This window comes from Hemicordylus capensis, chromosome 10, assembly GCF_027244095.1.
Source record: "Hemicordylus capensis ecotype Gifberg chromosome 10, rHemCap1.1.pri, whole genome shotgun sequence".
Taxonomy (NCBI): Eukaryota; Metazoa; Chordata; class Lepidosauria; order Squamata; family Cordylidae; genus Hemicordylus; species Hemicordylus capensis.
Window position 1 is genome coordinate 10,440,531 of NC_069666.1, and position 13,449 is coordinate 10,453,979.

Genomic DNA, 13,449 nt, shown 5'->3' on the forward strand with positions numbered 1-13,449 from the left:
AACCAGAGGTGCCACCGGGGGTTGTGGGGTAAGCAACCGCTGGATCAGAGGACTTTTGCTCCTACCGCATTCAACCGCTGGGTACAGCTGCTGAGTAGGAGGGAGTCCTCAAACCCAGCAGCTGCTTAGCTCACGGTCACAGGTGGCACCTCTGACCTTGCCTTTGATGGACAGACAGTCAGCAAATGGGCATGTGTCCAGCTCCCGAATTTGGGCAGCAGGCCTCTCCTATGCTAATTATGAAGCTGCGAGCAAGCCTGCTATCACTCTGCTCATTCGCTCTGTCCCTGACCCTTGAAAAAATGGTCAGTTTCATTCCATCATGGAACTCAGCTCACCCAACCCACACCTTCTAGAGGTCCAGCATCTGCCTACCTGGGAAATTTTGAGAGCCTTTTGGAAACATGCAATTTAAATACTTTTTTTTTTTGGCACGGAGTGTTTTTGCGTCACTCAGGAAAACTGCTGGGAAGAACCTGAGACCACAGCGGCAAAGGCAGACCCAGCCCAAGGAAATACAAATGCCAGATGAGCTGGCCAGGGGCTGCAGTCTTTACGAACAGCCAGGAAAATACATCAGCTACCTCTTCTCCACCTTGAAAAGAGGGAAAGGGAGAGGGATGGTGAACTTACGTTGGTTCTTCTGAGGCCACCCTGGTCTCCTCCATTTCGTGTGCTTGCTTGAACCAAGGGTGCTTGGCTTCGACAGGGTTTTTCTCTGGAAGAGGCAAAGGCATTCGGTGAGGCCACCTATATATTTATCAAGACCCATCTGGAGGACGTCCTCCCAAATCAGACAGATGAGCATGCACCACTCGGGACCCCCAACCCTGATGGAAGCCCCCTAGATTTAACAAACCCAGAGCAGCTAGTTCTTATCACCCCTCCTGCTGGCATCCCGTTGGAGAAGCTCTGGGGAACCAGGGGGCCCCAGCTAAATTCTTGTCCCTAGAAGCCCCTCTGTGACCCCCAGAACGGGAGCTAATGCCGAACCAGGGCCAAACTCCAACATCTGGGGTGAAGTGCTCAGCTGGCGGCTTGGGCTCTCCTTCTCAATGGGCCTACTCAGGAGAAGGGGAGGCCAGCTGAGGCTTACTTTGGTGAGGCTTTAGATCAGGGCTGGCCAGAGCTCGAGGAAGGGGTAGGGCTCCTGGCTCCTTAGCTCTATCTTTCATCTCTTGCCTCCCAGGTATGGACATTATTCAAGATGGGGAAGGCCATACTCTGTGACGGAGCACACGCTTTGCATGCAGAAGGTCCAGGAGGGTCCCTGGGCTGTTTTTGCCAGAAGTACCTCAGCAGAGAAGGCAAGATAGGAAGTACTGAGCTCAAAACCAAGGCTCACATGATGGCTGAGGGTCACATGACTGCTGCTAATGCACACCCCGTCCCTGCACTGGGTGATGGGGGGAGAAAGAGGCTTGCTATGATGTCATCATTCTCAGTGGTTCTCCATTTGCACAAGTGGCAGCCAATGAAGTGAAGATGGGGAAGCCAGAGAGTGTGCTAACGCCACATTCACAGGTCTTCACTAGATACTTCTGGGAGAGACGTAAAAGTATCTGCTTCCTACTTTTGTGGTCTCCATTTACCCCCGGGCACTCCCGTTACCCCATGCTAACCAAACCAAAGAGGCACCTGTTTAAAGTGGTGATTCTCTTGTATTTAGCAGGGGAAGAGCAACTGGCCCTATCCAGACCCAGCACAGCATCCCTCCAGTGGCTGTTAATGGTGTCTACTTTATGGTGTGGTTTGGGTTTTTTTTAAAGATTGTGAGCCCTTTAGGACAGGGAGCCGTTTTGTTTATGTATATCTATGTACACCACTTTGGGAACTGTTGTTGAAAAGCAGTATATAAATATTTGTTGTGTTTGTATTTGTCTCAGAGGCAGGGTCTAGGTGACCTATGATCCAGCAGGGCTGTTCTGATGTTCTTACCTCTGGGCTTGTAACAAGGGACTGCCACGATGCACTCTTCTTTGATGTGCAGCTTGAGTTGAGGGTTGCAGCCCCCGGTGTGCTGCCCACGGTGGTCAATGCACAGCACCACTCTGTAGCGTAACCCTCGGCCACACGTCACCGTACACTGCGGGAGACCAAACAGCGCACATAACCAGGGCTGTCAAATCAACCAAATCATTCTTAATTGGTGAATCGGCTGCCTTTAGCCGACGAGGAGTGAAAGCAAGTCTAGGGTGCTGCAAACCCACCAGCCTCAACAAGGCTCTAGCCAAAATTAGGGTGGCTCAACTTCAACCTGCAGATGTTGGCCTGCGACTGCCATAATCCCCTGGCTATTGGCCACTGTGGCTGGGGAGTATGGGAGTTGTAGTCCAAAAACAGCTGGAGGGACTAAGTTGAGCAGGACAGCCCTGTCTAGCTAGATAGCTTTTAGTACATGAGACAACTGGGGTGGTCAATCCCATCGGGGGGGGGGATGCTCACTGTGACCTTTGACAAGGTCTACTCCTCTAGGGATGGAAAAGAGCTGAGAGCATTACAAGACTTTCAGCTTTCAGTGTGTAATCATGGATTTATTGTCCTGACCATGGGGCTGCCCAATTTGCCCAATTTGCAACGGTGTTTCAAAAAGCTTTTCAGAACACAATGAGGCTGTTCACACAAGCAGGTCTGCCTGGGTAGAGCTGCTCATGTGGAGTGCTGGAATTGGGGCCGATCCCAGCACTGCCTCACCAGGCAGCCTGAGGTTTTCTGCTGGGCTATTACCTAAGTAGAAGGGCACGAGCGCACCCTTCAACCCGGGTACCTGATTAAAAAAAGGGGTGATAACACAGAGAAAGCTGTAAGTGCAACAATGCTCTCACCTATTTTCCATCTCCTAGGGGGGAGTCATTGACAAAAATCATTATGAGCATCCATCCCCTGAGATGGTACTGATGGCCAAAATTGGTGAGCCTGCCCCATGGGCTAATGTGGCGTTTGTTGCTTTTCTCATCCAAACACTCTTGTCATGAACAACACTGCTGGGTCCTTTCCCTATTGCCAATTTCATGTATTTGGAAGAGAAAAGTAGCCAATCATTTATACATTCAGTTTTCATGGAAACAAGTTGCATGCAGACCAAATGATAATGCAAAAAGCAGGTTCTTCATACAAGAACCTATATATCTATTTCTGAAAGAGCTGGAAATGTTATGATCCTTACAGATGTATAACCAGAGCACCCATGGGTGAGAGAGGGAGATACTGGCAGGCTTGGGATAGCCCACAGATACATTAGTTTCACAAAAATCTGAACCTCCTCACCTCCTAATTGCCCCAATGTGACACAATAGAGTGGAACGTTTGCTGACTCAAAGAGCAGTTAACAGACAACCAGGTGGGCGGAGCTAATGGAACTCAGTGGCAAGGGGGTCGGGGGAAAGGACTTGAACAAAAAGACCAGAAAATTGCTCAGTTTGACAAATACTCCTTCAAGGCAGTAACAACCCCTCTGGTTTCAGAGGGAGAAAGGTGCCTAACACTTTCATCATGCTCAGGCACAGGCTCAGGTAACACATGCACACTCAGGTAACACATGCACACTAGGGACGTACTGCAGCCTTTTGTTGTGAATTCATACATGTCTTCCAGACTTTCTGAAGACATGCTGCTTTCTAGCAAGTTTGTTCAATATTCTGAGCTGGAATAATTACATAAAGAGTTTCACAGGCTGTTGATAACTTTATAAGTTGTATATATGCAAGACACTCAACTAGGCAACCCCTGTAAATCCTGCAACCAAGGGCCTTGGTTATTTGACCTTAACAACATTGCTGCATATCTAGAAAGAATGGAAGGCATTTCTTTTAAAGATGCAGGTTTACGTCCTTTCCCCGTCTTACCTGAGACCATTCCAGAGCTATCCATTTTGGGCAATCAAACAGATTGCAAGCTTGCATGACCTTGGGCTTGGGGGCATACATGCATTTCCACTCCTCCACTTGCAGGATCTCTCCATGCATGGTCTCCTCCACACACACAAAGCTCCTTCTCTGAATTCCACCGCCACACGAAACGGAACACGCAGTCCACGGGTTGTGTTCCCAGCTGGGGAGACAAAACAAAAATTAAAATCACAACCAAAGCCCCCTTCTATCTCAGGGGGTGGACAGCCTTAAGGATTCTGGGAGCTACTTTTTAAAAAAATTTGGCCAGAGCCTTGGGAACTACCTGCACAAGGCAGCAGCTCAGGGATGCAGAGCCAGGCACAAAATGGCGGATTCTACAATAACTTCCATCAACTGAATAGTATCCTCAGCCACAGAATTCTAGGAGAATTTGGCTGCAGGATAGGAAGGGAGCAAGAGAGGCTGCTTTGAGGGAGAAGAAGCTGGAGTGGGGGGGATGAATAGGAGAGCGAGCATGCTATAGTGTGGTTAGAGTGTTGGTCTAGGATTAGGGAGGCACAGGTTCAAATCCCTGTTCAGTCATGAAACTCACTGGGTGACTCTGGGACAATCCCTTCTTTCTCAGCTTAACCTACCACACAGGGTTGTGGGGATGAATATAGCCACACACGCCACTCTGGACCGCTTGGCGGGAGAGAGGGATATAAATGTAAACAATAAATATATATAAATAAACCCTGAGCAATATGAAATGGCATGGCTATGCCCTCAGCCAGCCAGTCAGATTTTCAGTACTGGCTATTATGGGGTTAAAAACCAGAGCCAGTGAGAACACAGTGAGAACTCATGCTGAGCCAGACCCTTGGTCCATCTAGCTCATTACTGTCTACACTGACTGGCAGCGACTCTCCAAGGTTTCAGGCAGGAGCCTTTTTCCTCAGCCCTAATCGATGCTGCCAGGGATGGAACCTGGGACCTCCTGCAGGAAGGCAGGTGTTCAACCACTGAGCAATGGCTCCATCCCCAACCCTAAATGCTGCCCTGAGCTTCTGGCAAGGAAGTGGGATATAAAACGTGAAAAAATTAAAAGTGAGACCTAAGCAAATGACAACCACTCCATTGGCTGAAGTCAGCAACTGCAACCACCAAGTGTCTCTCTTTGGGAGGAACGGAGGCATTGTAAAGAAATTAAACAAAGAGCAGACCGAACAGAAGCCTATAAATCCAAAAGGTGAATGTAAATAACTGCTCCCCATACAGGAGGTAAATCAAGAATGCTCCCTGCCTGAAATAATTCACCCAACTCTCTGCCCTGAGTAAATTCATCACACGGTACACAAACCGAATATGGAAACGGCTGCGGGATCAGGTGCTGACATTTAAGCCAAACTGACATGATCAAAACCAGGCCACGCGGAGCAAATTGCTAATGATTTCACCATCGGCCCTGATAAATGGACTTCATCTGCTGCTATCGTTGTGTTAGCTGGACTCAAAGGAATGATCCATGTAATACATAGCACACTAAAGACTAGTCTTTAAAGCAACCTGTCACAGCGTTCCCACTTGCCACTTGCACTTTGCATTTTCAAGTGCACACTGAAAAAATATCAGGGGTACATCTAAAAAAAGGCACGAGTGGCAAGGCACTAAGAGTGTGAACTGCCTCCCAGTTCAAATCTCCTCTCAGCCATGAACTCAAGGAACACCCCTTAGGAACACGCCTTTCTTTCAGGACCTGCTTTACAGGGCTTTAGTGATATATTCACATAATTCAGGAGTTTTTAAACTTGGATCCCCCAGACGCTGTTGGACTACAACTCCCATCATCCACTGCCACAACTGTGGCTAGGGATGATGGGAGTTGTAGTCCAACACCATCTGGGGACCCAAGCTTGAATACCCCTGGCACAATTTGCATACGGCTTTTCAACTGCTATTCAGAACCACTGGGGTGGTGAGGATTCCCAACGTTCCGTATGTGAAACTTTTTGAACACTTTAAAAATGGCCTAGTAGGGAAGAGACAATGGTAACCCCCTCCTGTATTCTACCAAAAAAAACCACAGGGCTCTGTGGGCACCAGGAGTCGGAATCAACTTTATGGCACGCTTTACCTTTACCTTTAGTGAAAAATCAGAGCCTGAATTCATTACGGTGAATGAGGCGTCTTCTATTCAGGTAAATATGGCGAGGAGTGGGGGACGAAATCACTGCCATGTAAAGGACACGCTGAATTATTTTGTATATGCCACAACAAACACACTCCGTGCGTGGCTAGCTGCAGAAGTGTTTATGGCGTAATGGTATTTTTGCAGCTCTTTCCCCCGATCTCGTCGGTTTAAAAAATATGCTCCATGTCCCAAATTCCCGAGAGCCCGTTCCAGGTGGAAAGAGGTCTAAGAGCTACTGGGAAAGGGGTGGGGAGGCAGGCTGTTTGGTAGATGCTTTCCAGGGTCTCTGCCTGTCAGGGAATCCCTCGACACTCCAGCAAGCTTGAACTACACGGAGCTGTTCCAAAAGCTTTCAAAGGTGTGCGTGCATGCACGTGTGTTTAGAAGGTGGGGGGGGGAGCATTTATCCAGGGATTTCCCCCCTGCTTATTTCAAAAGACTTCTCCATCTGTTAAAACAGTCCGGTGGTGCATTTACAGCTTGAGCCACAGCTCTGTTCTTTCAAGATCCTCCACTGAATGCTGGAACGCCCGCCTTGCCATGCCCCAGCTTCCGAGGAGGGCAACAGGGCACACTGTGGGGTCATAAAGGATGCTTGCAGACGGCCCTACTGTTTGTGGAGAACTGTGGCTCAAGGGAAGGAAGAGGAGGGTGCCACTGAGCTCCGGGCAGGCACTTTGTCTTCATTGTGGCTACGTGTGAACAAGTTACTTGCCGTGAGAATTCCAGGAGGATCTCTACCGGTCAGGCATGGATACCTCCTATTCCCTGTGCTGCCGGGGCCACAGGAGGCAGTGGAAGCAGGGATATTACTGGCCCATCTCCCTCAGTGGCTGAGTCAGACCATTGGCCCATCTAGCTCAGTATCGTCTACACAGACTGGCAGCGGCTTCTCCAAGGTTGCAGGCAGGAGTCTCTCCCAGCCCTGTCTGGAGGGAGGGATTCTGTATGCAACCAGGCTCATCCAATGAGTTATGGCCCCATCCCATAAGGGGACTATCTTACAGGGTTCACATGTAGTCTTCCATTCACATGCAAACAAGGGCAGGCCCTGCTTAGCAAAGGGGATAGTTCATGCTTGCTACCAGAAGACCAGCACTCCAGTCTGGAGTGTCAGTTCCTTTTCTTGGAGGTGCTTTATTTAGCTGATTGCTGCACTGCACTCCAGAAATGCTATCTTTTGCACCACTCACTAATGGAATATCTGCACTTAAGCATTAATGGTGGGTTGTGCATTTAAATGCCATGTGCTTTGAAGGGATTTTATCTTAAGAACTGAATGTCTGGACAGACAACTTAGCACTGCCATCTAAGGCAAATGGTTGCTCCTATTTGCTTTGAGTAAGCAGGAGCCTGCAACACAGACTAAAGGTTATAAACCATGCACTATATTAAACTAGATTAAACTAGATGCTGTGATGTGTCAGCACCTACAAAGATTAGAATTATTCCAACAATGGTTTCCCCCGTGACAGTCTATGGATGTGAAAGCTGGACTTTGAAGAAGCAAGATAGAAAAAGCATTGATGCTTTTGAACTTTGGTGCTGGAGAAGACTTTTGAGGAGACCATGGACAGCCAGGAAAACAAACCAATGGATCAGAGAACAAATCAATCCAGAATTTTCACTAGAGGCACAAATGACCAGGCTCAAACTATCATACTTCGGACACATTATGCAAAGACCCAGCTCCCTTGAGAAGTCCATCATATTGGGGAAAGTTGAAGGCAAGAGAAGAAGAGGATGACCAGCAGCAAGGTAGAGTGGACTCGATTACAACAGCAATGAATGCCCCATTGAGAGACCTTCAAGGCCAAGCTGAAGACAGATCATCCTGGAGAGAATCTATCTAGGTGGTCACTAAGAGTCGACACAGACTTGACGGCACTTAATCAATCAATCACTCACTCAATCAATCAATACTAAATTAGTAATTGCATGTTTATCTCTGTAGCAACCTATATCTAGTTGATTCTGTACATACCGAGGAAGTGGCTGGAAGTGATCATACGGCATGATTTCTTTAAATCCATCACTGCGAATTAAAAAGACACAAGAAATTACAAAGTTAATTGCTAAAGAATCAGATTTTTTTAACATGTTAAACACACTCCCTTGGGGAAAAAACAAACTAAACACACACACTCACAATTTTGGGAAACCTCTAGGGCAATCCACACAACCATAAACGAGGCAGATGATGAGTCCTACCCAGTTTTTGCAGCTGGGTGCGCTCCTGATTTTTGACCGTGTGTTAGATAAAAACATGGTCGGAGCCAGGGAGCTTGATCATCTGTCAAGCCTCAGATAGGTAGGATGACCGCGTCTGATCCAGCTTCTGTCTCCAGCTTCTGAACAAGGTAGGCGGAAAAATCATTCTAAAAGAACATTTGTGCAGTTCAAAAATTCAAATTGTGCAAACGTCGTATTATGTTAGGTGATGTAAAAAGTGTCCGATAGCGATGAGAAAAGTCAAGGGAGACGTCCAGGCTCCTCTAGAACCCAGACTTTGACAAAGCATACCTATTTCTGCTCCCCCACCAAAGATGCTTCCCACAGACTCCACTGCTACTCCCTACAGAGTCTTAATGAATATAACACTCTTCTGCAATAGTGCTGTTAAATCTTTATTTCTGACGTTTTCCTCCCTCTTTAGGCTTCAAAAGCCCCATTTCAGACATTATGTGGTGCGAGTGTAGAAATGTCTGAACACTCATACACGTTTGTGTGAATGACTATACCTGCATTCATGTTAAAAAGTAAACCTAGGTACAGGGCCCACAAATGCATAGTACAAATAGAAAGTATATTGCTGTAACTATGTTCAACGTAACGTGTGAATGACTGTACCTGCTTACTGATCTGTACCTGTGTACACTGTACACTCGTTACACGAGTGTTTAACATAAGGTGTGAATGGGCCTATAAATGTCACGTAATGTGACTGTTGGCAACAAAGGATGTGTGTGCAGTCAAGGAAAATGCACAGATGTGAGTTGTAGAGGCGTATGCTACATGCAAACATTACACACATGAAATTGCACAATGGTAATTGTAATGAATAGCCACCTAATGGTGCAACGGGGAAGTAACTTGCCTAGGGAGCAAGAGGTTGCTGGCTCGAATCCCCGCTGATATGTTTCCCAGACTATGGGAAACACGTATATTGGGCAGCAGCGACATAGGAAGAAGCTAAAAGGCATCATCTCATACTGCGCAGGAGGAGGCAATGGTAAACCCGACCAAAGAAAACCACATGGCCCAGAGTCGAAACCGACTCAACGTCACAACTTTACCTTTAATTGAAATGAATAATTATAATGTAATGAATAATGCGTGCACAGAAAAGGGAAATGCACAGACGTTTGCTGCAGAGGCACTCGCCACATCTGAAAATTACACTCACATGAAATTGTACAACGGTCATGCTATTGCACAATTATCAATTTTCCTTAAAAAGCCCTGGTACATCTGCCTACAGTCCTGGCCTGGTCCTGCCGTCTACAAGAAGGAGTAATAAGAAATAAAGGTTCACCCTTCAGCATCGTAGCACCTTCATGTTTATAGTATCAATATTTATGACAGCCACTCATGGGCTACGTTCCCCCACCTGTCTTATAAAGCTCCCATCCCGCTTCCCCAAAAAAACTCTGTAACCTCTTACGATCTGTCAGTGTTGCCAGAATGGGTCTACATCTACCCTTTTGAGGGGTCACTATTGATGACTGCCGGGATTAGAGGAAACAGGGCAGTCTAGTTATAGGAAATGAAATCTACCAAGCGCGTTTCCTTTTCTTCTCGGATCCATCTCTAGCTCTGCCAGCTGGCATTCTGATGTGAGGTTCTGGGCTAGATATTGCTGTGTTATTTTAAGATACTTGAGCCGAGCCAGGAAACAGCACCAGATGATCCAGCAGCCAGCGCGCCTTAAATGTCACTGTGCAACTCAATACGGCCGATGAACGCGGCAGCCTTTAGGAACTTGGCAACAGTGGCGTGTGGTCTTTGCACCACAAGTGTCTTCCCTCTGAGTTGCATTTATTTGTTTTATTGGAGCCTGCCGTCTTTACAAAAAGTGAAAGCCTTGACTTAGTATTGTGCATATAAGGAAGAGGATGGGAGGCTGGCATCAAGTAGGCCAGTGATTCCCTAGCTGTACACTGGTGGACAGGGCTGAAATGGAATGCTACAGCATCGGCCTTGCATGCAGAACCCCCCCCGTTCAATCTCTGGCATTCCCAAGCAGAGCTGGAACATCAGAACATGTGGGAGGAGACCTGGTCTTGTGGTAGCAAGCATGACTTGTCTCCTTAGCTAAGCAGGGTCCGCCCTGGTTGCATATGAAAGGGAGACTAGTGAGCACTGTCAGATATTCCCCTCAGAGGATGGAGCTGCTCTAGGAAGAGCATCTAGGCTCCAAGTTCCCTCCCTGGCAGCATCTCCAAGATAGGGCTGAGAGAGACTCCTGCTTGCAACCTTGGAGAAGCCACTGCCAGTCTGTGTAGACAATACTGAGCTTGATGGGCCAATGGTCTGCCTTGGCATAAGGCAGCATCCTACGCTCCTCGGCACTGCACCACACAAGCATGCCAAGATTGGGACTGTAGTGCGACTTGAAGAATGAAGCTGCCATGTTGGACGCATTCACAGTTCCATGCCCCTAAGACTCCTGGGAGGCTCCGTGCCGGTGGCCTTGCCCTAGTACAACTTTGTTGGTTGCACAAGCGAAGTGTTAGGATGCCGGCCTTTGTCCTTAAATTACCACATGATTTTCCGTGGTTATTTTGCTAGAATAGCTTGACATGGCTACCCGCGATCAACTGCAAGCAGATCCAGATAACACTGCTGGTTAAGAACATAAGAACAGCCCTGCTGGATCAGGCCCAAGGCCCATCCAGTCCAGCATCCTGTTTCACACAGTGGGACACCCGATGCCTCTGAGAAGGCCACAGGCAAGAGGTGAGGGCATGCCCGCACTGAATCAAAATCTGAATGCACCACTTATGGATACGAGTTTGCAAAATAATACAATTTACTGACTTTCACTGCCATGGGGAAAAGTGAAGCTTTGCATGTACAAAGTTTCCCTACACTCAACACAGGGTGATTCAGCCCCCACTGACAGGGATCCCTGGGAGAGGGGTAGAGAACCCAGAGTTCCTTGCAGTATACAAAGCCCTACCGGAACCTAAATGCCAACCACCCATTAATACATTTGTAATACAAACCTAGAAGGACAAGGGTCCATATTACATTCCTTCAGCTTAGGCTTCGGTTTCTTGTTCTCAGGGTAGTAATGGCAGTATTGATCTGGCACGACGCGCTTCGAACGGATATCCACACACTCGGCAGAGTTCAGCTGATAACCTACAGTGGGGTGAAATCCCAGACGTTAGAAATTACTGTCTTTACCCAAATCCAAGACCAGGTTCTAGGGATGTGTGGAACCGGCTCGACATTCGAAAGTTTGACATCGAGCCGGTTCAGTTTGAGGTTGGACCGAACCACCCCCTGTTCGGTCCGGCCTCGAGCCGACACCCCCCCGACTGTTCGGGGGAGTTTGCGAATTTTAAAAAATGTATTTATTTTTAACCTTTAGCCCCTTTGGGGAGCTTCCTCTAGGCCTAGTCCACAAAGGTTCCCTCTCCCACCGCTGGCTTCAGTCATCACCACTGCAGCCCGTTCGGCCACTTTTTCCGGCCCGTTCGGACCTCTGTATTTTGGCGCGGTGGCCATTTTGTACGCCGCACATGCACAAATGGCCACTGCGAGGCCTGGCATGGTCGAGGGCCTCGCAGAGGCCATATGTGCATGCGTGATGGCCATTAAAAAAATTTTTTTTTCAAAAAAATGGGAGGGATTCCTGCCTGTAACCTTGGAGAGCCATGGCTGGTCAATACTGAGCTAGATTGAAAGGAGAGCTGGTCTTGTGGTAGCAAGCATGACTTGTCCCCTTAGCTAAGCAGGGTCTGCCCTGGTTGCAAATGAATGGGAGACTTGATGTGTTGAGCACTGTAAGATATTCCCCTCTGGGGATGGAGCTCTGGGAAGAGCAGAAGGTTCCAAGTTCCCTCCCTGGCAGCATCTCCAAGATAGGGCCGAGAGAGATGCCTGCCTGCAACCTTGGAGAAGTCACTGCCAGTCTGTGTAGACAATACTCAATGAGATGGACCAATGGTCTGACTCAGTATATGGCAGCTTCCTATGTTCCTAAGGCTTTGACTCAGTACAAGGCAACTTCCTATGTTCCTCCTTTGGCTAGAGTGGGGTGGGAACACACAAGCTGAATCCCACCCCCAGACTTGCAGTTCTCAAGTCCCTCATCCAGGACCCACTGCAAGCCTGAGCTCCCATCACGAAGGAGGCCGCAGAAACAGAAACTCCCAGAAAAGCTCAGCGCACCCATGAGTCTGTGCGTGGCTTCACACTGTGGTCCGTGGCACGCCTGTCATTTACTGAGGCACCATGGAGAGATAGGCAGCCTCTTCAAATCAACCCTGCTATGTATTGAGTAGTGCCAAGCGGTACGGGAAACAATTAAAACGGAGAGCCAGAACCTCTTAAGAAGAGATCCAAAAATACCACCGAGCTTAATGTTACGAAACCCCAAAATATATATTTTAAGAACATTCCTCCTAATAGAATGAAGGGAGGGGAGAAGAGAGGGGAAAACATTGGAGAAATCGAGCTGGTGTGTATAATCTGGGTAAGACATCTGAGTTTTATGGGTCACTCTGTTGCTTCCTTGGCTGATGCCGGGCCGAGGGTAGGGAGTGCTTATTCACAAGAACTGACTCACATGTAAGGAAAGGAGGGCATGTGCTGGTATGAGTTCTTAAGCAAACAACAAAAGGAGAGAGAGAAAGAGAGGGAGTGCACAAGAATGAAAATCCAAAATGGAGTCAAGAAACCAAACAGCATCGATGCCAGCATCCAACTCCTCAGTGTTACATATCAAAGGTTCCAGTTATGCGTTTCCTGGCTGAGCCAAGGCATTATCACACAAGGGAGGGAAAACTGTAAAGTCGAGGACAGCAGCACCACTGGTGCTGTGTATCCGTGCAGCCAAGTCTGCTGAGCAAGCGAGAGGAGGCTCAGTGCAAAAAAAGAAAAACGAAAAGAAAAGAAAAAGCTAACACATGAAACGTAAATATTGGACACTTTAGCTATTTGTTTAAACACGGCTGCGCTTTATGGGAGACGCATGCTTTCTGAAAGCCATATGATTCCCCCATGGTTTGACAGTGAGAACACTTGCAAAAGGGAACTGTTTTTGAACAAATATTCAGTGGAATGAAGGACGATGGTGTGGTTTACAGCGTCTTTCTTTTGCTCTGCTTTCGGAGCGATCATCTCCAAAAACATCTCCGAGTCATTTATAAGCACGTGAAAGCAGCCAAAAGGAGTCAGACCGCTACCAAGGAA

At 47.8% G+C, this 13,449-nt stretch overlaps 1 protein-coding gene across 4 annotated transcripts in view; it reads right to left on the minus strand.

Moving 5' to 3' along the window:
* The window catches only part of ADAMTSL3 (ADAMTS like 3), a 229,846-nt gene that overhangs the window by 56,088 nt on the left and 160,309 nt on the right, over nucleotides 1-13,449 (minus strand). For all 4 annotated transcript variants that reach the window (XR_008311388.1, XM_053271888.1, XM_053271889.1 and 1 more), the window contains 5 exons: nucleotides 11,253-11,391; nucleotides 8,009-8,059; nucleotides 3,846-4,050; nucleotides 1,939-2,086; nucleotides 634-718 (listed from right to left, as the gene is read on the minus strand). Coding sequence is in view for 3 of the 4 variants with exons in the window: in XM_053271888.1 (XP_053127863.1) it covers nucleotides 634-718; nucleotides 1,939-2,086; nucleotides 3,846-4,050; nucleotides 8,009-8,059; nucleotides 11,253-11,391 (628 nt within the window). In the remaining variant the exon portion in view is untranslated. The remainder of the gene's footprint in view (nucleotides 1-633; nucleotides 719-1,938; nucleotides 2,087-3,845; nucleotides 4,051-8,008; nucleotides 8,060-11,252; nucleotides 11,392-13,449) is intronic.